This window comes from Penicillium mononematosum (assembly GCF_028829835.1).
Source record: "Penicillium mononematosum strain IBT 11891 chromosome Unknown utg000005l:1.0-9366267.0:1.0-9372171.0, whole genome shotgun sequence".
Lineage (NCBI taxonomy): Eukaryota > Fungi > Ascomycota > Eurotiomycetes > Eurotiales > Aspergillaceae > Penicillium > Penicillium mononematosum.
This window is the reverse complement of record NW_026643275.1, coordinates 6,066,277-6,089,246: the sequence shown is the minus strand read 5'-3', so window position 1 is coordinate 6,089,246 and position 22,970 is coordinate 6,066,277. Positions and strand designations below refer to the sequence as shown.

Here is a 22,970-nt window from a genome sequence, read left to right as displayed (position 1 = left end):
TTGAGAAAAATGTCCATCTGCAATGGAAGCCAACAAGTCAATGAGGATTCATTGTGTCTTGCTAGCCTAAGTTCCTGCTCAATGAAGCCAGCTCGAGTCAGCAATTGGTCCTTGGACCAGGACTTCCACCTCAAACTCGATAGTAGATAGTACTGGAGTCTAGACCCAATCCATAGTAGACAAGAACTGTATCCGGCCTCTAACTTCGATAACATTATCCTGTTGACTTGATATAGAAGGTAGCGGGAAGATCTATCATATCAACGCCCTCGCCAGTCACCTAGAGGGCATTGCTGCTTGGGCGACCTAAATTACCAAAGAGGACATGCCAATTTTGATGGGGTGAGAAAGATAGGCAGTATATCTGAGGGCAAGAATGCGTAAAACATGTAAAACGACTTGAAGTTCTTTGTATAACGTGGGAGTGGTATATTGACGATATTGATGTCAAGCACGACAGAGAAAATACAATGTCCCCTTGACTTTAGATGCATACAAACCCAGTTGTTCATCCACATATCTTCTATGGACAGGCTCATCCCATGTGAGTGACCCATTTGCCAACACCACCACCAGCTGGGGCCTTGACCTGCCGCAGCCCGGCATTAGGATGGTTCCATAGAATAAGGCCGTTGGATTAAGCCTTTATCAGAACAAATTACTAGCCCCTGGTGAAATGCGGAGGAGAGCAGTTATCCAATAGACTTGTAAACGGTGCCCAGGGACTTAAATTTGAAATACAACTGTTCCTAGTTTCAACCCTTCACATCATGGTGTTCCTACCTACCTACATACATAGGCCAAGGGACCACTATGTCACTAAACCCGTGGAATTTGCCTGGAGCAGCTCGCTATAGTACATTATATACTTGAAGTTGATGCAGCATGTTCAATTCGTAGATCTGATCAACAAGGATACTGAGTATCGAGTTCACTGGTATCATTTAAACATTTAAGCAAACATCTAGACATCAATATAGAACTATCGTTTGCTCCACCAAGCTCAACGCCAAATATTCGGCCGGTGGACTTGACTCGCGCCATTTCAATTGAGATCGAGTCCATCATCCGAATCTCACCTTCGACGACCTCTCACCACCGCCACCACCCACATCTAATTAATTTTGATATCCCGAAAGCTCCCTTGAGTAAGTATTATATCCCAAAAGCAATTTTCACTATTAATAAAATACAGCAGAATGGCGGAGCGCGGTTCGCGAAACGTCCATCCGAACGCTATGACGCCGGACCGCGAGATCGCGGGTCCAGCAAACCCTAACCCCATCAACTTGACCTCGGACGCCGATACCAATGCACTGCTGGTGGACATTGGATTCAGTGATATCGAGTCGGATACTAGAGTAACTGATTCCACGGCGAACGTCGATTTGGTCGACCCTCACTCGGATATCAAGGTGACTCGCCGTGTCCGGTTTGACACCGAGGTCCGATACGGGCCTCCCAAGTCCCTTTCGTCTAATAATGCCGACTGGATCGGGCAACATTCGGACAATAGGGCTGACGTCGTTGCAACTGACGAGAGCGCGATCGAAAGCTCGACTGACGATTCAGTCGATAGCACTTCCACCAATCCAATTGAGACGGAGTCGGACAACGACAGTCACGCCCATGTTCGCGACGAAGGCGTCGTCGGCATGACCGGAGACCAGTATACCACGGAGTCAAGCAGCACCAGCAAGGAGTCCTCTGAACCGGACATGGACAATGGCGCTATGGGGTTTAACAGACGTGACCTGATCCGCTGGTTCGCACACGCTGATCTCAGGATCTCGTTTCAAGCCGAGACCAAGGCTTCCAGTCGGAAATGTGCCTTACATCCCCGTGGATATCGTTGAATATATCCATTCAATCCCAGAGCCTGAGGCTACAAGTGTGGCTTCCATGCCCCCGGATACAGTTGAAGATGCAGAGCCTGAAGCTGAAGGTGTGGCTTCCATCCCCCGGATACCACAGAAGATAACAAGTCGAACTCGGGCGATGAAGCCGAAGGTGTGGCCTCCATTCCCCAGGATGTCGTGAATGTCACAAAGGCGAGCTCAAAGTCCGACACTACCAAATCGGGTTCTGTTCCATCTGATACTGTGTAAGTATACCCTGAATTCGTTCTGTGGACATGAAGTCTAGTCAGGCAGCTACTGACACAGACGGCATTGTTCCATGCTTTGATCTATACTAACGCCAGCTGCGTTATATTAGTAACGGCTGGTCCTTTGCACTCGCCGCAGGACTATATACCAGGCTGGCGGCCATCAAATTGCATGAAACTGGCTGGAAATGGTCCTCTGGGATGTACCTACCCCAATGCTTTCTGGCTGCTCCAGGTCAGCTCCGGACAGTCGCTCATGAAACGAAAATGATCAAAAAGGGTGTTACCATCATGGGATGGGTGGGTTGCGGGTTGTACCTGCTTTACCGCAGAGACTCGACGGATTTGCTGGGAGAAGAGACCACGGAGTTGGCTGCATACCATGAGCCGAGTGGTTCACACAGGGTCCTGAGAATGAACCTTCTTGCTTGGAACGACGTCGCTTTCTACGCCATGGCCTCATTGGATGAACACGAAGCTCTGGTCACTGGACACCATTCTGGCTATGTGGCGGTTTGGGATGTCCGAAGAGGGTGAGTGTTCAATATTTGCTTCTGTTATGCCAATTAGTACTGACTTCTTTTAGCCATACACTCTATTCGCTCTGCGGTATTCGTGACACAGTATCTTGTATTGTGACCGAGAAGAACCTCGTTGTTGCCGGTAGCTTCGACGGCAACATTTGTGTCTGGGATCTCACCAAACGCACCGGTGCCGATGCCTCGCTGACCCTTAAAGGGCACACAGGCACTGTGATGTGCCTCAAGTTGCACGGCAAGTACCTTGTCTCCGGTGGTGCTGATCGGGAGGCTCGCGTCTGGGACCTCGAAACCGGTGAATGCAACCATGTGCTCGGAGGCCACGCGAAGGAAGTTCGGTTTGTATGCATGAATGAGCAAGCAATTGTCACTGCTGGGGCGGATGATATCCACTGCCCAGAATCAGAGATCCGCATTTGGCTGACGGACAGTGAAGAATTTGCGGCCGGGTATGTTGAATTCGGGAATCTCGTCATTTCAAGATCGGAAACTAACAATAATAATAGCCGATGCAACTTCAAGCGCGGTGCCGGCGGATTGGTGAACCACCTCCACCTGGTGGGAAATTATTTAATTGCAGCAGGGAATGGTGGCTCCGTCGTGGAATGGGACGTGACCCGGGGGGAAAAGCTGCTGCTCAACCGCCAAGACTCTGACGGGGTCATTGCTATGGCCACCTCAGAGAAGTTCGTGCTGGTGGGAAAGAAATCCGGCCTCTTGTACCTGCTGGATCGGGTGGCAATGCATCTTGTCTGGCTACAGGACGTCCCATCGGAAATCTTCCAGGTCGGCATCCTGGACGAGACTCGGGTAATCGCTGCATACAAGCACGATGGTCATGCCTACCTGACCATCTGGCATGTATAATGGCCATTTGGATTGGGTGTGAATATGTAGAGGGGGAGGGGGGGGGGAAGTAACGGGAAAGTGACGAGAAAGTGACGGTCGACAGAGGCTGCCTTCAACAGGCATGCTTGCTCGACGGGAATATATGGGATTTATTCACTTTAGATTTTCAACAAGTCTAAACAGTATTTTCATGGATATTCTTCGTTCTAAATAATTTATAATAAAACCCCAAGTAGTTCTGCTAGTAGGTTATGTATTTAAACTAGGCATGAGAACTGATATGCACTGGTTCTGTAGTGTAGTGGTCATCACTCTGGTTTTTGAAATGATTGAAGTACCAGAAACCCCGGTTCGAACCCGGGCAGGACCTTCTTTATTTTTTATTTTTTATTTTTTTTTTCATGTTTTGCTTTTTTACTATATTGTTATTTCTTTTTAACTGGTTGAATTAATTTCACGCAATTTTACTAATGGAGTATTTGTTGGGGCGGAGGGATATCGAAAAGGAGAGGTATAAAATAACAGAGCGGGTTACCATGGGAAGATCACCTCCCAGCACCTCCCCAACTCTCCATTTCACAACAAAGCACCCATTTCTTCTGTTGAACCCAGTGCACCATGCCGATTCTCATGTAATGACCTTGTACGATCATGCCCATCCCAACACGCTCGGCTTCGCTGCGCGATCCCCGTAAACAAGTTAGTCCGTTTGTTTACCCTCTGGCAAGCTCTCCACAGCTGTCGCATGCTGCTTCCATTGTGCCACCATTGCCATGCCAACAACTACATACAGAACCTATGCTAATTACTAAAGACTTCAAGTATAGCACGACCTACCACGAAACCCTCCACTCCGCTACCCGCCACGGCCGGCCCGACCAAGGACTCTGTCCGAGAGACAAATAACAAGAGCCGCTCACCATCAAATCCCTCGCCGGTCGAGGGTTTGGCTCTGAAAGACAATGGACTCACTGCCCGAGGAAGAACCCTACTCCCCCAGCGCAGTAACCTTGCTCAAGACAATGGTCGTGGAACGGGTCATGGGCGCATTCAGCCACCTAGCAGCAAGCCGAAACTACGCGGGGACCCGTCACCAACTAGACAGCGAGAGTTATCGCCGGCAAGAAAACCAATACATGCGGATTCTACAGCAATAAATACCACGGTGGCACCCAGCCGTCGTCAAAGCATCATGCGACCCGGTGCATTCAAGATGCCTTCAGCGAAGATTACAGTCCCTTCGTCAAAGAGCTCAGCGCCATCATTTGCACCACCATCGCCCCGCAAAGCGCCAGGAACGCGATCCCCAGTCCAACCTCCTACGACCAGAAGGCCCGCTTCACCCAAGAAGACAGACATGTTACCCCCACCCCGCCCCACACGGTCATACTCTTTGAGGCAACCTGCCAATGCCAGCAAGGAACCGCCCGCAGCAGCCAAACTCCATGCGCGCCATAGGAGTCAGCTGGTGCAGAATACAAAACAAGCCGAAACAACCCCAGCAATCGGCCAACGTGCACGAACACTCTCAACCTACCAACGACCGGCGTCCCCTAAGAAATTCTCCAAACCTCCAACACCTACACCGGGAGCCGAACCTCAGCCTGGGAATATGCTGATTCCTTCATCATGGCCGGATATTGCTGCACTACAAACTGAACTTCTTCAGCTTAGTCTTTTCCATTCTAACTCACTGCAAAACCATGCTGAATGGAAATCTGATTCCGAGTCACGTCTGCGCAAAAAGTACGATAGTGTCGCTAGCCAATATCGTTTGGTACTGGCAGATGAAACACAGCGGCAGTGCCAGCTGAATGTGCAGGCCTTAGGGCTTTGGCTTTCCAATTGTCGTGAACATCGCGGTCCGCATGATTTCTCCGAGCAGGTTCAAATTCTATCCCGGGTTCTCCAAGATGTCTCGGACATGATTGCTGGCAGCAGAGGTGCACATTATTCTCAGGCTGTGAAGATCTTTGAAGAATGGCTTAACCAAGCGGAGGTCATTCGCCATAGCCGTGAACCAGGGCGCGTTGATGCCGGTGCCTTTATTGACCCCCTGGCGCGAAGCTGGAAAGAATCATTGCATACTTTAAATGTGAGGTTGGAGCTCTGTGGTCGCGAATTGCAACTCCTCGATATCCTCGGTTTCGGCCAAGTGGAACGTCTAGAACAGTCTGCTCTTGCCAGAGTGGCCAGGAATCTAGCTGAATTGATACAGCTTATGACGCAGGAGATTCGTGCTATGCAAGCATTGGAAAGAGAAGTGGTGAGTTCAGAAAGAGATTCTGTCAGCCGTCTTGCGACGCAACTGGCGGGCTCTATGAGGGAAACGAGGGCACCCCGAGTTGGGGCATGGAGAAGCTAGTCTGCGGTTATATATGTTTAGGGTCAACTCGTAACATGCGAATACCCATAGCTAGTTTTAAAGCACCTGTGCATACACGCACATGTTATGTGGGAATAAAGAGGAAATGAAGATAATATGAATAATGCTAAATGGATGTGAGGGATATGAGTGATAGTACTTCGCCCAAAGTACCTTGCGGGCAACCATAGCTTGCGCGGTACCTAATCTGAGGTAAATTGATGAGTCAGCCATATCATCCCGACTTGACCTGAGGACTCCCATATATGGTCTAGATCTTGGAGTATCGCGAACCCGCTCGTTTTCCCCATACTTTTATTTCTATCTTTTTCACTCCATTGTCGCTTGTCTCTTTCTGCACCGTACATATATCTATTGGAATGAGCTGCTTCATACAGGGTGATGTAACCTTGCAAAAGTTATCTCTCAGCTCTCTTCTTGACGTCATCCACGGCAGCTTCCGTTTTGACAGATAAAAGCCACCCGTAAAGAGACGGTATCCACTTACTCAGTACCTTTCGAGATGATCGCCGATCGTACCTAGCGAAGAACTTCAACTTTATCGCCCATCTAATCCAGTCATCATGAAAGACTCGCTCTACGATCGCCTTTGGCGCCGGGAATGTGGGGAAAAAGCTGCAGTATGCTGGGCTTCGTGGAATTTACGGATCCAACGAATGGATCAATGATCTTGACATTGTGAATGAGCTCGGTGGGCATACTGGATGTGTCAATGCCCTCAGGTATGTCTACAGCTTCGACCTAGGACGAGGAACTTGGTTTTATCGACTGGCCAAAATTTCCGCCATCTCTGATGCTCGTCATGCTAACGGCCTGCAGTTGGTCAAAGTCAGGGCGTCTTTTGGCGTCAGGCTCTGATGATAGATACCTCAATATCTACTCCTACCAACCGGACTCCTCCAATGCCCCATTCGCGCTCAATACCACCGTTTTCACCGGCCACAAAGCCAACATCTTCTCCGTCAAGTTTATGCCACACTCGAATGATGGGACTCTCAGTTACATGTGCCGGCGACTCGCAGGTTCGCGTCTTCGATATCGAATACTCAGCAAGGAGCGGAAATGATGCTGCCACCTCCGCATTTGCAGCCTCCACTCGGAGCCGGCGCTTTAATGAGTTCTTTACTGGCACGCGGTATCTGAGTGACGGTAATACCAACGCCAGATTGTATCGAAGCCACGCCGATAGCGTGAAGCGCATCGTCACCGAATCGTCACCGTTCCTCTTTCTCACTTGCTCTGAGGATGGTGATGTCCGCCAGTGGGATCTCCGACTACCATCTAGTGCATACCCTCCGCCACGAGATGGCCAGGGCTTCAGGGCATACCGACAAAGGTTGGCACATGATGACCCCAATGTGCCACCCCCTTTAATCTCCTACAGGCCATTCAAATTGGACCTCAATACCATTTCCTGCTCGCCAAGCCAGCCACATTATATTGCCTTGGGCGGTGCACACCTCTACTGCTTTTTGCATGACAGACGGATGCTTAGCCAGGACACCTCCGCTGCAAGGAGCAGGGCTACATCAAGCGCTGCTAGTCTCAATAATGACGAGGAGATGAGCAAGGCGACGCGATGCGTGCGACGATTCGCACCCGGCGGCAAGCACCCTGTGAAATATGACGATGGACACATCACTGCTTGTAAAATCAGTGATGCAAATCCCAATGAGATGGTTGTTAGCTGGTCTGGGGATCACATCTACAGTTTTGATTTAGTCCGCAGCCCAGATGCTCGAGAGACACAGGCGGGAAATAAATCAACTCTCAAGGGCAAGAATAGACAGGCTCGCCGCAGTTCACGGAGCCGGAAGCGCAAGAAGCCCGGAACACCTTCATCGCAGGAAAGTGGTGGCCGACATCAGTCCCATCGTCGCTCAGTAGAGCCAGATACTTTTAGGATCCAATACGAGAATGGCGAAGCAGAGGATGTTCCATTCCCCACGTTGTCAGGTAGTGTCCTAGACACCAACCCCGAGCATTTGCTCGAGCGGGCTCGGTATTCTGTACTGAATGACGCCCAGCGATTGAGCATGCAGATCGCAAAAGGGTTGGTAAAACTCCGAAAGTCGCTGTTCTCAGAAACTACAGTTCGGGAGGCCGCAGGGTCTGAGGATGTGGGACCCGAATCCTACACGAGATGTTTTTCATCCGCCCTGGAAATTGCGTCAACGATCCTCCCGCAAATGGGCGATGTCATGCGCGAATGGAGCTATCCCATGAACCCATCGCAGGAGACTGTTGATTTCCAGCAATCACTTCGTCGCAATCGCCAATCTTCGTGGAGATTTGTCCAAGCTGCTGGCACACTCGCTCATGCATTGGCAGATCAAACACAAGTTCCGGAAGAATCAAACTTCCAGATGATCAAGCCTGCGCCGGGCGAAGATGACCCCATTGACCCAGCATCCCAGTTTGGCTATGAATTTCTCCGAGCAATTCTTCTCTGGCTGCAGGGCGGCAGACAGCGCCTTCTAGAGGGATTTCAACGCCGCAACGCCCCTCGACGATTACATTGCCGATTCCCAATCCCAGATGAATCGGAAGAGGATGCCATCGAAACAATCCTGGTGCCCTATATTATGGACTTGGCGCGTGACACTCCGATCGTGAATGTGGATGCCTCCAGATTCGAGCATGACAGTACGCGCGTTCTGTTCCAGACCCAACGGGCTGCGGTGACTGCATTTGGGAATGCTGTCAGGTTACCCTTGGAAGATCTCGGGGACTCAGCTGCTCGATTCGACAGGCGACGTGTTTCTAATCCCGTCTCACAAATTCGCTCTCTCGACCGTGCCTCTGCGAAGAGGTTCTGGATTTTGCGAGTAGGCAGAGGAATCTTGATGCAGACAGGCAGTGAAGTAAATTACAGATTTGTCAACAATGCTTTCGGCGGACTTCACGCCATGATCGACGAGTCTGAGAGTGACTTGGATGAAGAGAGAGACCAGGCTGATATCGATCCCAATGAGGAGGAAGAACGAATCCAACACGTTGAACTCATCAGGGCAAGTGGTTCTGTTTCCGGGCAGAATAACCCCCGGCCTAGAAGTTCCCAAAGCGATGCAGCTTCTTCGAACAATAGCGACGTTAATACAGGTGAGGATGGTAGTGATGATAGCCAGACACAGGAGTCAACCGATGACGAAGATCTCGATGGCTGGCCCATGGATTCCTCTTCGGATGAAGATTTTGAGGAGTTCGATTCCGATGACACTATGGCCCAGAGATATGCTATTCGAAGGGCGCGGCGTGAAATGGTCGAGCGCCATGCTCCACGTGTACCTCATATGCGAAGCTATCGCGGCCACTGCAATGTCAGGACCGTCAAGGATGTCAACTATTTCGGACTGAACGATGAGTACGTGGTCAGCGGCTGTGACTCTGGTCATATATTTATCTGGGACCGCAAGACGTCGAAGCTGGTCAACATCCTAGAAGGTGACAGTGAGGTTGTCAATGTTGTTCAAGGTAATTTCCTTCACTGGTTAGAAAGACAAAGGTTAACATGGTAATTTAGGCCACCCCTATGAACCAATGATCGCCACTTCGGGAATCGATAACACTGTCAAAATCTTTTCGCCAGACCAAAACGCTCAGAATGATGCCCGTAACGGTGTAAATATCCTCGACCCCGACAATCCATCTAACGAGTTTGGACGAACCGGCTCCAGTATCGGCGGCCTCGAGAGCCGGAAGCGAGTTCATGAAAGCTACCGTATCATGAGCCAAAACGATGTTGAGCGTCGTGGTGGTATGAACGAGGCACACATCACTGTACATTACCTGCCCTCGAACTTTATCTAGATCTCTTTGCTGACTTGACATGAAGCGGAGTATGCTCGAGCGCTTGGCTGGTAACCTTAGGGGCCAACATGGAATTGGTGATATTGCTATCACCGGTGATCACCCGACTATTGTCATCGATGATAATTGCTCGGTATGTTTGGATTTCTTACTGAATTTTGGGAAACAAGACTAATCATTCGATAGGTGATGTAATGGATGAATCGGCAGAGCTCCGGATATCTGCATTGCACAGTGTGAAAAGGATCATCGGTCTTCCATAACCCCATAAATTTATTGTTATAGCATCGCATTACATTCTTTAATGCAAATAGGCACTCGTTTGCTGGATCCATTCATTCAAGCACTTGCCCTTCCTATATATATTTAGGTGCCTTCCCTTCGTTATGAAGCCTAACAGGGGCTCCAAGGTTACCCCCTACCTTCACCCCAACAACTACGAAACCCCGGCTTTTCTATATTTAAGCAACGTTACACACATCTGTCGGTCCACTGAAGCCAGATCTTCTACTTTTCCTATATACCTCATGTCAGGAACTTCTCTATTCGCGACCCACGTGAAACTCTCGCGTTCAATGGGTATCTTGAAAAGTATGTCTCCATCGCGACTTGTTACATCAGAAGCAACTAACCGGAAACAGAATGGGTGTGAGACTGCCCCTTTCTCGGTCTGGCCTCTAGTTAGCGGTATGGAAAGTGCTATGCTACGAACGCAGTAGACTGGGACCCCGCTAGCCGACTAGCCTTTCGAGTTAGGTAAAAAATTCTCGAGGGGAACAACCATGTTGTAAGAGAATTATACCCATTTCAAAGGACGTAAAGCTCTCTTCGCCGCCAGCACTGACATTCCTCGTTGACAATATACCAAAGGAGATGATTGTCAAGTCTGATTACCATTCATCGTCGTCGCGAGAACCACTGTGGCCTTGACAGGGGAAAGCCACGTCCACCTAGCCGCTGCCTGGTTAAACAAAGCTGATAAGAACGTCAGAGCCGCCGACATCGCCTTTATTATCGGCCTGATCATTGCAGACAAGTCCTTCGTCGGAATGCCAAGGACAATCGACAGGCAAATGTTCTCCCACCTTGGCACCTACCCAGCAGGCTATGGCGACGAACAGGCTATCGCGAAAGTCCGGTTCCCGAAAGAATTCTCGTGTGACACCTCCGGAGACACAATGAGTACCTCTATTCCACTACAGAGAGCAAACTCCCCAAAAAGCGAGACAATTTATTGGAGGTGACTATATAGCAGATATCTAGCTGTGAGGCGAAGACAAAACAGGTAAACCCGCCTGGGCAGTTTTAGCTTTCCAGCCAACATTTAAGGCTTCAATATTCTTATCAAACTGGAACTCATTCTGCGTTCACATATTCCCTTTAACTTACAAGTAGTTTTCTAAACTAGAGTGTACATAGTATACGGAGTACTTATAGTCGTAATCTGCAGGATACGCTGCTGCCTGTTTTGTGGAGCATCAGGCCCATACTGTACTCGCCTTCGACAAGTGGCGAACAATTGGCCAATTCGACGGCGGTAGAGCAAAAGCGGATATTCTCAGCGCTAAAAGGATAAGGATTCCAAGTTACAAAGGAATACAGATACCTGATTGACAGGTTATGGTGGCATAGTCTGCCTTGACATTCAAGAAGACTTGGTAGAAGCAGCTTTGTAAATTTCGAAGCGAGAGGCTAAAATCTAGGCTGGAAGTCACAAGTCCCTCGCAAATTATTATCATCTTCTCGCTCTCATTGTTTCTAGATGTAGTTTAGAGGATTTTCATCTTTGATCGAGATTAATAGTCCTATAGCCAACCTTCACTGGAGAGAACTATATATCCACGTGACTGCTCTTATCGTAGAATTTTTCTGCGATAAAAAAAGAACTTGCCCACGAATATCGATGTACAGAGGGGCAGACCACGAACTGCTTATACAAAAGTGAAAAGTCATTGGATATTGTGTCCATGCTCTAGATTCAGCTGCTGAACTCTACAGCCGACTCTCTCTTACCACTCCACATTTCCCAACCTGGTATCACAGCTTGATATCCATTCTATACTGCGTCTTTGGCTGTCAAAAGCCAGTGTATAAAAAGTTGTTACATCTTTGGGGGGGAAAAAAAGGAGAGTAAACATATCACATTATGTCTGCATCGCAAATACTCCAAGCTCGCAACGAGACAACCACCAGGCTCTATGCAGACCCTCACAACCCCCACCTCCACCTTGAACGAGGCATTCAGTATGAAAAGTTGGGCTTCCCTGATCTTGCCTCTGCGGATGCATACCGTGCGCTTGCACTTTTAGAGTCAGTGGTTGACCCAGATGAGTGCGAGTTCCATGCCAGGCGGAAGGTAGACCCTTCCGAGCAGGCTCCCCAGAAAGCGGCGAATGAATCGGACGATGAAGACGAAGACGACAACACTGTTCCCATCACCCAAGAGGAATATGACGCCATCATTGACCAGGTGTATGTCCTTCTAGTACGCAGTCTCGTCCGCTGCGGCTGCTACCGCGATGCATTCGAGTTCGGCCTGCGCGGGTTGGCACTGCTCGAAAAGAGATCCGCAATGGCGTCAGTAGCTATTTTGAACGCACAGATGGATCGTGTGAAGCAAATATACAAATCTCGCACCAACTCCGAAACCGAAAACATCGACCTGGACTCAATCGACCCCAGTGTTCTCCCTGCACAGGGCTTCGCCCGTCGTGTCCTCTATCCCTGGAACGAGCACGAGCCTGACCGCCGCTCACCAGAGACCCTAAACATGCTCAACGAGCGACTGGCAGTTATTGCACCGAAATGTGAGGTCCGCGCAGTGGCCTTACCACTCCTGCATGCCTCAGCAGACGACGCCTCGTCCGGCATGGACGTCTCCGTGCAGCTTGGCCTCTTCGCGAAAGAAGATATCGCCCCAGACGAGATCATCCTCCGCGAGTCTTCACTTCTCACAGCAACCAACCGTCTCCACGACGATCTCTGCGACGCATGCAACGCACCACTCCCAGAACTGTCCGCCGCCGAGCCCCCCCGTCGCCTGCGAGGGCGGCTGCGTAGACATCATATTCTGCAGCCAGGCATGCCACGACAAAGCGCAGGAGGTGTACCACGGCGCGATCTGCGGTCTCGAGGACGGCCTCGATTCCATCGGCAAGGATGTCCCCGACCCCAAGGATAAGGCCGATTACCTGTACCTTCTTCTGCTTGGCAGAGCGCTCGCCATGTCAGCCACACAGGACAAGCACCCGCTCGAGCTGCCTGAAGTGAAATACATCTGGGGCGATTTCCACGATTTCGATATCGAGGCTGTCTCCGCGGAAGTAGAGACAACGTCCACTACAGACGATACCGCCACTCTCCCTTTCTCCTTCCAGCTCAATGTCCTGCAGCCGGAGCGTTTCCTCGATGAAATGGGACTAGATCCTTACACCGTGCTCTACCGCTATGATACCTGGGTTCTGAACACGCTCTTTGCTAAGTTCCGCGGTACGGCATCGGGCCGGCTGTCGACTTGGGATGGAGGCCCGGAGTTGTGCGCTGTTCATCCGATGTGGTGTCTTGCGAACCATTCGTGTGATCCTAATGTGACCTGGGAATGGAGTAGCGAGATTAATTTCCGCGCGCGGAGAGATGATGAGACGGCTGTTTGGTCGCGGGGGCAGGAAATGAAGGAACTCAGGCCTGGGGGTATTGCGAAGGATTCGGAGATCCTGAATCACTATTGTGATATTGGATTGCCGGTTCAGAAGAGGAGGGAGTGGGCTTCTGGGGCTTTGGGTGGGACTTGTTTGTGTGATAGATGTGTTTGGGAGGCTGGGGAGGTTGAGTAGGTTGGTGTTTATGGGTTGGTGTATAGATCGCCTTTATAGATCATGATGAGATACCCTTTTGACTGCATTAAATGAGAATATCGCTAATGGCTCCTAAAATCAAAGACTTATTACATGAAGTATACACGGTGGTCTATTTGGATATGTTTATTTGAACATCGGATATATGGAATCCGAAAAGCGTGGGTACACCATGAATAATCGATTTGCTCCTAATGAATCCCCATAATTTTCCAATTCCTGGCACCAGACCGAATAAAAGAAGCGCAGTGTCGTATTTTCGCTCCAAATACGCACTATTTCATTATCAACAGTAACATACGGACTGTGAAGCCGATCCCGAAGAAGTCGGGATCAAAGCATCAGAGGCTCCCGATTTATCTACGCCGAGGCGGCGTCCGCGAATAGCTTCGACCCCGTGATTCTGCGCGACGCCTAGGAGGAGGTGAGCGGGAGCGAGAGACAGAGTCTGTAGCATCACGTCGTCGGCGAGGAGGGGGTGAAACAGATTCAGTTGAATATCTTCTACCTCTGGACGCTGGCCCACGACGAGGTGGAGGTGTGACAGACCGGGAAACTGATCTAGAGTAGGTGCGGTTTCTCCGGCTAGGAGGGCTTTGGCCTCGACGCGGCGGTGTGACAGACCGAGTAACCGAGCGACGAGTTCGATAGGGACTGCGACTCGGGCTGCGCGAGTCGTAGGAGCGGGAACGTGCTCGACTGCGCTTGGCCGGTGTGCGGGAGATGGATCGGGAAATGGATCGGGATCGGGAGCGTCCTGCGGGGGTCCGGGATCGACTGTCTGATACGTCACGACGGCGACGGACTGGGGACCGAGACCGTGAAGGTGTGTAGCTGCGGCCCCGGGAAGAAGGAGTGATGGAGCGAGAGTAGGAACGGCCGCGGTCCCTAGAAGGAGAGCGGGAGTACGAAGGTGACCTGGAACGGCGGGAGTGAGGAGATCCAGTGCACGTTGAGCACATCGACCGGGATCGATCAGATGGAGTGCGCGAGGGAGTCCGAGAGGCCGCTCGTGCAGGCAAAGCGGGCACCGTAGGACGGGGAAGGGTTTTGAGGTTCTCACGCATGTCCTCTGTCAATACACCCATACCGATACTGGTGAAGTAGTTAACAGAGAACCTAGTGTGGCGTGGGTTCTCCGTCGGGAAGAGACCCTCGAAGCTGGGTCGCAGTATATCATCCCTGAAGCGGGCCTGCAGACCAGGCAGACCGAGATTCTCCGCAAGGTTTTGGAACAGGATCTTGATGAAGATACGGCTGCTGGATGTGGTCTCTTCTTCGTTGAGATGAACCACGGACAAGACATGCCAACCGATCGCATCGTTGCTGATGAGGTGGCCGAAGAACTGGGCAATGTTGCGCAGTTTGTTTGTTTCGTAACGATGGATGGTATCGTAGTACTTGGCAAAGGCAGCCTCGAACAGGTCTGACCAAAGTCGGTTGATCTTGGCGAATCGCTCTCCGATCAGGCCATAGAATTTGGAGTATGTCCGTTCCTGAGAGCAACATTCAATGATCATGGAGGGAAGTTCATGCTCCAACCCGGCCGGCAGGTTGATCTTCATCAGCTTGTGGCAACATTCTTCGAAATCAATGCTGGACATGATTGTGAGGTAGATTGTTCGTCGAAGGTTGACTAGATCAGTATTACTCTGATCCTTGATATCCATCTGTACTTCTTCCGTATCGGATTCTTCCTCTTCGCTTTCATCTGACCTTTCCTCGTCTTCCTCATCACTCTCCTCGCCCAGGATCTCGGCCTTCAATTTCCTGTAAGCCTCCTCATGCTCCTCCCATTCTGCATCGTACTTGAAGATGTTGAGAGTGTCTTGGGTTTCCAGCTCATCATCCAAGCCGGCACGGTGTGTGATCTGATCTTCCTCCTCCACTAGGTCCAACTCCTCCTTGATTGCTGGGTTGTCCTTGTACCGATCCTTGCGCACCTGGAAGAGTACCTCGATCATGTATTGCACACGCTTATCAATATCGGCCTCGTGTAGAATGTTTCGGAATTGGTCGAATACGGCGAGTGCGATAGGTGCATTCATCTCCTCCAGATGCTGACCAACTTCTCGAGTGAGACCCACAGCAATCTCCACGCTGTCGTCCGTTGGCTTGTGCAAAAGAAGCAACAGGATCTGAGCTGCCAACATCTCGTGGGCGACTTGTTGATTGCAGAGATGCGCGATAAAAGTTGTAGAGGAAATGCAGACCGCCTTGTCGTTTCGCTTGAAGGCCTTGCGGAATTGGATAATCAACCGGGTAAGCAATAAATCGCCAACCTGCGGAAGCTTGGTGTTGACGATAGCCGCCATCGCTGCGTAAATCGGAGTGAAGGGTAGACTGGCCGCCTGCGCCTTCATGATCGACCGACAGAATAATCCTCGGCCCCTCACTAGGTTCTCCGCAAAGAGTTCAGGAACAATGAACTTGATGTTGGAAACGTTGACTTTGTTGATAAGACCATTGATCGATTTTTTCAAAGCTTCCCACGCCATGCGCTGGTATTCCTTGCTCGTCTTATCCGTGATTTGCGCCTGTAAGGCACGGAGTCGGGCCGGAGGGATGTAAGTGCCACCGGATCGCATGTTCAGCAGCTTTTCGTATTCTGCCTTTGCTGAAGCCTGTTTTTGTTCCTCGGTCATCGGCTTGCGCGCCGCTTCGCGCTTTTCATGTTCGCGGACACGTTCAGCGAGTTGCCGTTCTCTGTCGTCTGCATGCTCTGCGTCGACGTTCGGAACATGGGGGCCATCTCGAAGGGAATCACCAGGAGGCGATCGGCGACGATTCGGAGACGGTGAACGAGACGGAGGTGAGCGTTTTCGAGAGGCTGCGGCTGGCGAGTACGACGCGCCCGGGGGAGGCGTGGGCACGCGCACCGCAGACTGGAGAACATCCGATTCGGACATTTTCAATGAGTAAAGAGGCCTCCGGGGTAGAAAAAGGTTTGATGTACACCGGAGGAACGGTGGTTGCGAATCTCAGCCGGACTGAGGTTAAGCAAAATGATTCAAGGACGCAGCAGGAGAAAGCTCTAGCGCTGCGCACGTGACTAGAGAGAGGCCAGCTAGGAACAACGGGAGCTCCTGAGATCCCTGGTAGTTCTGTCCAGCCCAGGATTCATCGACGTTCCTTCATATTTGTTTTCTTTTTCAAAATTACCGCTCTTTATCAGAATGGTAAATTGTCTGGTCCCATTCAATGGACATTCCCCACTGACTGTACTTTAGCTGGGCCAACTCGTGGGATCCGTCATGCTTTTGGTCGCGACTGCGATCTTTCTCTACTACACTGCGTGGACCCTGTTGATGGTATGCTAATTGATGATACTGTTTGTTTTTTTTTCCTAATGCTGAGGTTTGTTCTACAGCCCTTCGTTGACCCCGGCCACCCTCTCCACGACATCTTCCCGCCCCGTGTTTGGGCCATCCGCATCCCCGTCATCCTCACACTCTTGGGTTCTGCCGTGGTAGGCACCTTCATCGGAATTGTCATGATCAACAGCAACAAGAAGAAGGCAGCCAAGGCTAAAGCCGCGGCTAAGAAGAAGACCTAAGCGACCGTGGACATCATACTAGGAGAGAGGGCAACCCTCTGTGACAGCACTCTGTACCATCAACCATGCCGAAGCTCAGTGGCTATCAAAACACATCCCAAGTTAATTTAATTTGTTATATTGAGGCGCCTTACAAACAACTTTCATGCTGGATGTGCCTGGTACAAGGTGCGGAAAATAGTGGAGGATAAAGTGGCCATATGAATGTGAATATCCATGGATATGGACCATATAACCACGTAGCCCAAGCAAAAGAGCCTGAATTTGCCGGCCCAAATGTCATTTGCCATCAAAGCCCAGACAAGTCGTCATTTTTCCCATGCCGCAAATGTCCTGTGACCTCGGCTCCAACGATGACGCCAGCCATCCCTTCAACGGCGGGTCAACTTTATCGACAAAACAAACAAGGAGTGGCTAGGACTGGTTAGAAAAGACACGGGTGGACTCGGCTGTCGCCTTCAACCATGCAGTGTCATGTCAAAGCATGCAAGGAGGCCAAGGTTAGCAACAACTAATGACGCGAGATGCCTGCCTGGGGCAGACCCGTCGGACCAGAAGGTATGACTAAGAGGGCCTTATCGGTGTTTGCATGGTTTGACAAGTTTCCCCTCATCTGCATTGTTCACGGCCACAAGGTACATTGTAGAGTCGGGATTGGTGAATGGAAAACAAAGATAGAAGGGGTAAAGACCGAGGATCAGATCATGCTTTCATTAGGAATGACACCGTCAGAGGATTATTCCGTGCTCTGACTCAGGCCCTGTTATATCCTATTCCGCCCTAGCAGCCGTACCTGACTGGTGACCTGGGGTCAGCTTTCCCCCTCTTCTCTTATCGCGAACCATAACATCATCCTTCTTCCTTCTTGACTCATCTTCGGACTTCAACCTTGGAACTTGTGCATGCAAGTCATTTTGGATTACTATTTTCTGCACCAGTTTGAACTATCTCAAGCTGTTGCTGTGTTGTGCTTATCTATCAAAGCTTCCCCGCGTGTCTGGAGTGACCTCCGCTCTAGATCCGCTAATAGTGGTGTCTACAATCGCCACTCCCGTATTTTTTTAAAGGATACTGTGAATACAGGTATGCATAGTGTCTTCAACCTGTTAGGATGTTTGAGCATTTGATTAATTCCGTGAAAGCCATCCTCTTTAGTGACCCCTCCCCAAGGCTCCCGTGCCTAGTTAGGATCCCGAACAGAACGCCTGCATATCCGTTCTCAGGCCACACATAAGGTCCTGAGAGCGGCTTCATTCTGTTGCTTCTCTATCGCCTCTCACTGAGGCATCATCTATTTGAATGCTCCCGGCCGCATCTGACGATCTCATCCGCCAGCACAGCAGCCGTTTGCCCGAAGACGATTACCCCCTCGCCCCGGAGCACAACCGGACCATACCAGAGCATGAACCAAGTGCGAAAAGCAAAAAGAAGAAGGGAAAGAAGAACAAGGTGGCCAAGGCTGCAACTGAAACCCCACCGGATGATATGTATGTATCCACCGGTGATTGCCTGGTGTCTGATGAATGCGCGCCATTAACGCCAGATTACATGGATAGCATCCAACCGTCTGCCCCACCGCTAGAGGAGCCTCTCTCCTGCCCAGATCCGGAACCCCTTATTGAACATCATGTAAACCCGTCTATCACGTCGCCTGTTCTGGATGCCCTCGATTCCCTCGATGAGCCAGCAGGTGATGATCTCACTAGCCGCACCGATACGTGGGCGCAATCGGTTCCTTATGGAAAGAGCCCTCCCACCGACCTCATGGATGGGGACATACCAAGTGCATCACTGCCTAGTGCATCGCCCTTGAACTTTCCAACAATTCAAGAAAGGGGTGGCTTCGGCCATCCTTCCTCGGCATCTCCTCAGACTCGAACTTTACCATCTAGCTACGGTAATGGCTACCGAAGCAGTCTGAACTCAAGGCAACAGTCTGTAGACAGGAGAAAGAGTCACTCTTACGGGAGCCCAATGAGCAATCAGGCGCCTCCCCCTCATCTTCCTCAAGCACATTTCTTCGGAGCACCAGACATCGATATTCTTCCAACTCAGAATCGATCGTCCAACGATGGGAACTACTCATTCTGTAGCTTCGATACGCTACCTAGCTTGTCACCTAAAGGCCCGCGGACAGGAATGAACGTTTTGCTGGTAGGGACAGATGGTGCTGTGGAGATCCTCGCCATCGAAGATCGCCGAACCCGCCTCGTGGGGCAGATCACTGGGTTAAATGGCCGGGTAATCGAGGCTAAACTCTTATCTGGCCAACCATCTAGCGACCCTTTTGTATCATCCCGGCCGCATGTGGCTGTCGTTGTTCATGGGCCATTGCCACCGTACGAAGAGGAAGGTCGAGTCTCGTCTGCAACATCAGACGCAAATGAAATTCCTCCTTCCACGATTCGCGGTCACTCTAGCGACAAGCGCTCAGTGCGAGACGACATCCAGTTCTACCAAACCCGAGTGGAAGTTTACTCTTTCCGGACGGGCGAACATGTCTCCACCCTGTTTGCAAGCAAGCCTGTGCCATGCCTGGAAAGCCTGCCTGGCCTCGCGTCCTTTGCTCCTCCGCCTGTCGGGAATTTGAAGCTCTTCACAACTGGTGCCTATATTATCCTAGCATCCGGGGTCAGTGGGGAAGTTTATGTTTACAGACATGTCCTATCCCCGGAAACGACTGCATACCAGTGTCTGGGTAAGACATGGACTGGGGTTCAGTACAAAGAAACCCGGCGTTACTCGACATCTTCGAGTTCTACAACTGATCCAGAGGGGACTCGCACGGACTCTCCTCATGGCTCTTCTGCCCTGGAAAGACCCATCTTAGCGGTACAAGGGAGATGGCTTGCATTCGCTCCCCCATCTTCGGCCTACAAAGGATCGATCTTGGGCACAGTTCCTTCAAGTTTGATCCTCGGCAAGGTTCCGGGCATTGAAACTCGCAGTCCTCCTGCTGTCCCCTCGGTATCGTGTGCCACAGACGTGGGAGAGGGGGAAAGCTTCTTCGACAAGATGGCAAGAGGGGTTGCCCAAGAACTCGTCAGAGGTGCCCGCTGGATGGGTGATCAGGGCATGCAGGCCTGGAACAATTATTGGAACACCCAGCAAGCAGCTGGCACCTCACCTCGTCGACCACCTCAGGGGCCGGACCCCCAGACGCAGGGATATGGATTATTCCCCCCAACACATGCTCAAGATACACAAGCATCAGCCACAGAACCTGACACCGTATCCATCATCGACCTGAGGCGATTCGAAGACGGCACAGATATACGAAATGTGTTTATCCACCCAGTTTCGACGTTCCAGGTTCCTAATGGTTGCAGCTTCTTGTCTCTTTCCCCAAATGGTTTGATGTTGTTCACAGCGAGCAAGAAGGGCGACGTGCAATACGTGTGGGATCTCATGCAACTCAAACACTGTCGGTCCATGGCTTTTATGGCTGATGACCAGACGGGACAGAACCCCAATGTGCGCCAGGTTGCTAGATACGCGCGGTTGACAACATCTAGTATCGTTGATGTTATTTGGACGGCGCCGGTCGGTGATAGATTGGCTGTAATTACACGTAAAGGCACCGTCCACGTTTTCGATCTCCCTCGAAGCGCATTCCAATGGCCCCCATTCCGCCGCGCAAAGCCTACTGCAAACAAGTCGCCGGCTACCGACCCCATGGGAGATGAGGTAACCGGTCAAGCTGCCGGTGGAAACCCGTTATCAGCGGCCATGAAGTTGGTTGGCGGTAAAACGCAGCCATTCTTCTCCGCTGTACGGGGTCGTGTCCCGTCCACGGGCGCTGCATTTCCCAATATGAGTGGGTTTGCGTTACCTTCTGCTGCCAGTGTAAAGAGCGGGAAGGTTGTCGCTGCCGGCCTGAGCAAGTCAATGGGCGCCGCAACTGGTACTGTCAATACTTTACGCCATGTGGGGGACAACCGTCTACACTTGCCAGGGTTAGCTCGAGACCCTGCACCTTCTCGGGTGACGTGGATTTGCAGCAAGGGCCTCATATTCTTGGGTGTTGTAGATGGCGGGTACTTCAAGATGTACCGCCTCAAGCGTGCTATTGTCCCCGGCCACAAGAACCGACAGCCTCACTCTGTTGTCGGCGGTAAGGAGTCCCAGGTCAAACTACCTGACAATCTCCAAGGTCCTTGTGGACCAGCTCCTTTGTCTTCTTTTGATCCAGAACTAGCAGTTCATGCCTCTCTTGTTCTTCCGTCGATCAGCTCTCAGCCATCTGGTGCTGCAAGATCGTTTTGCCAGCCTCTCTCGCAGGCTGAGATCGAGACAAATACCCCATACCAGCCGTTCCACACGGACCAGCGGGTTGGTTTGAGTGTCTTCTCCTCTGGCAGCGATGCGAGTGAGCCGAGTGGACAATGGGTCTTTGGCAACGATATCCCGCTGACCAAAGTACACTTGAGGTCATTCAATAGCTCCAGCGATGACCACGGCGATGACGAGGATGAGAACGCCGCCATTCATGGACATTCGCTTGGCGCTGGCGGAGATATAGAAAACCTTATCACTCTTGGAAACAGCACCGGCAATGTGGAGGAAGTTGTTATCACCACCCGCCGCAAGAAGAGACACTCCGCTCCGCTGAAAGCTGACGACGGTTTCTTTGAGGATGATTGCGAAGTGCTTGACTTTGCTCGGGACCGCGTCTGATTGACTTGATATTCCCTCTTTTCTGACTTATTTCTTTTCACTCTACACTCTGCGCATTGATTTAGAAGTTGTGCTCGCGCGGCGTCGCTGATCGCACTTGGAGTCTGGTGCTTTCTCTTTCCTGCTTTCTCCCTTTCGATTTTACCTTGCTTTTCCCGTTCAGCACTACTAAACACTTGCATAAACCCATACTCTGTCTTTCTCTCGAGGTGGGTTGTTTTTCGGCTTCCTGATTTCTCTGCTCTCGGATTGACGTTGCCCGTTTGATATCGTTCACAAACACACAAATACCCAAATACCCAGATCCAGCCCTGAACGTCCTTGGATTTCTTATGTTCTGATAGATGGGAGGCTCGGCCATGATTTACAGCCAGGTTTGTCTCTCTTTTTTCCCCTTAGGCAGCGGGAGTGGTATGCACCCTTTCAACAAGCCCTAAGCTAGAATGGAATACAATCACAAGAAACAGATAGCTGCAAAGCACCAAAAACATGCGGTTTATTCCATGTATACATATCACGTATAAATGGTATAGTAGATATAGGCAGAATTTGAAGGTTGGGTACATGTACACTTTCCATTCTATCACACGATCCTACAATGGCAGTGACCAACTTCTACTATAGATAGGCGCGGCTCTTGACCGGCTGTCCCCCGAATCATGCAGTGCTGGTTACACAATGTCAGAAGGCGTTTGGAAGAAGTTGGTGGACCGTACATATTGCATAGAAGTAGAGGTTCTTGGCCTTGAACTACTATTATTCTCAATATGTTGACGATGTATGGGATAGAAGGAACCTTGGAAGTGAGATCAGTTTACCAGTTTACACTAATTCCGAACTAATCACGACCCTCCTGGAGGATATCCTCATTACCGCTTTGGGTTGTATAGTATAAACCTTGGAATGTATTAGCATGCACGTATTAGACTACAAGTTCCCCAGCAACAAACCTAAGGTGATCAAGCCTACTCTCTACTCTCATTTGCCTTTCACTTTCATTTCACTTCTTATTTACACCTTTCATCTAAGTTACCAAGAACACACTCTATTATGAACACTTTCTATCTTTATCTTCCTTTTTTTTTCTTTCTTTCTTTCTTTCTTTCTTTCTTTCTTTTTTTCTTTCTCTCCGTTTCTATCTCTTCTAGAGATTCCATGCCCCTCCCGGTTTTGGCTTCTTTATTACATCCGG

General features: G+C 50.5%; 7 protein-coding genes across 7 annotated transcripts; 6 read left to right on the top strand and 1 right to left on the bottom strand.

The window, feature by feature from the left end:
* Positions 1 to 1,199: 1,199 nt before the first annotated feature.
* On the top strand, positions 1,200 to 3,513 carry N7519_010491 (WD40 repeat domain-containing protein; the record flags this gene model as incomplete). Its single annotated transcript, XM_057297264.1, has 6 exons — positions 1,200 to 1,818; positions 1,877 to 1,945; positions 1,975 to 2,104; positions 2,218 to 2,640; positions 2,694 to 3,095; positions 3,153 to 3,513. 6 exons carry the CDS (start codon positions 1,200 to 1,202, stop codon positions 3,511 to 3,513), a joined length of 2,004 nt encoding a protein of 667 aa, XP_057145146.1.
* A 633-nt stretch (positions 3,514 to 4,146) lies between these two features.
* On the top strand, positions 4,147 to 5,860 carry N7519_010490 (uncharacterized protein; the record flags this gene model as incomplete). Its single annotated transcript, XM_057297263.1, has 2 exons — positions 4,147 to 4,194; positions 4,310 to 5,860. The coding sequence occupies 2 exons, from the start codon at positions 4,147 to 4,149 to the stop codon at positions 5,858 to 5,860; spliced, it is 1,599 nt and encodes a 532-aa protein (XP_057145145.1).
* A 1,004-nt stretch (positions 5,861 to 6,864) lies between these two features.
* N7519_010489 (WD repeat-containing protein) lies at positions 6,865 to 9,886 on the top strand (the record flags this gene model as incomplete). The annotated part of the gene is made up of 4 exons (XM_057297262.1): positions 6,865 to 9,355; positions 9,405 to 9,661; positions 9,717 to 9,824; positions 9,878 to 9,886. The coding sequence occupies 4 exons, from the start codon at positions 6,865 to 6,867 to the stop codon at positions 9,884 to 9,886; spliced, it is 2,865 nt and encodes a 954-aa protein (XP_057145144.1).
* Positions 9,887 to 11,837: 1,951 nt separating this feature from the next.
* On the top strand, positions 11,838 to 13,524 carry N7519_010488 (putative MYND domain protein; the record flags this gene model as incomplete). Its single annotated transcript, XM_057297261.1, has 2 exons — positions 11,838 to 12,706; positions 12,768 to 13,524. The coding sequence occupies 2 exons, from the start codon at positions 11,838 to 11,840 to the stop codon at positions 13,522 to 13,524; spliced, it is 1,626 nt and encodes a 541-aa protein (XP_057145143.1).
* Positions 13,525 to 13,831: 307 nt separating this feature from the next.
* On the bottom strand, positions 13,832 to 16,454 carry N7519_010487 (pre-mRNA-splicing factor CWC22; the record flags this gene model as incomplete). Its single annotated transcript, XM_057297260.1, has 2 exons — positions 13,832 to 14,433; positions 14,471 to 16,454. The coding sequence occupies 2 exons, from the start codon at positions 16,452 to 16,454 to the stop codon at positions 13,832 to 13,834; spliced, it is 2,586 nt and encodes an 861-aa protein (XP_057145142.1).
* A 267-nt stretch (positions 16,455 to 16,721) lies between these two features.
* N7519_010486 (dolichol phosphate-mannose biosynthesis regulatory protein) lies at positions 16,722 to 17,101 on the top strand (the record flags this gene model as incomplete). Its single annotated transcript, XM_057297259.1, has 3 exons — positions 16,722 to 16,724; positions 16,776 to 16,856; positions 16,916 to 17,101. The coding sequence occupies 3 exons, from the start codon at positions 16,722 to 16,724 to the stop codon at positions 17,099 to 17,101; spliced, it is 270 nt and encodes an 89-aa protein (XP_057145141.1).
* Positions 17,102 to 18,400: 1,299 nt separating this feature from the next.
* On the top strand, positions 18,401 to 21,778 carry N7519_010485 (uncharacterized protein; the record flags this gene model as incomplete). The annotated part of the gene is made up of 1 exon (XM_057297258.1): positions 18,401 to 21,778. The coding sequence occupies one exon, from the start codon at positions 18,401 to 18,403 to the stop codon at positions 21,776 to 21,778; it is 3,378 nt and encodes a 1,125-aa protein (XP_057145140.1).
* Between the last annotated feature and the right edge of the window lie 1,192 nt (positions 21,779 to 22,970).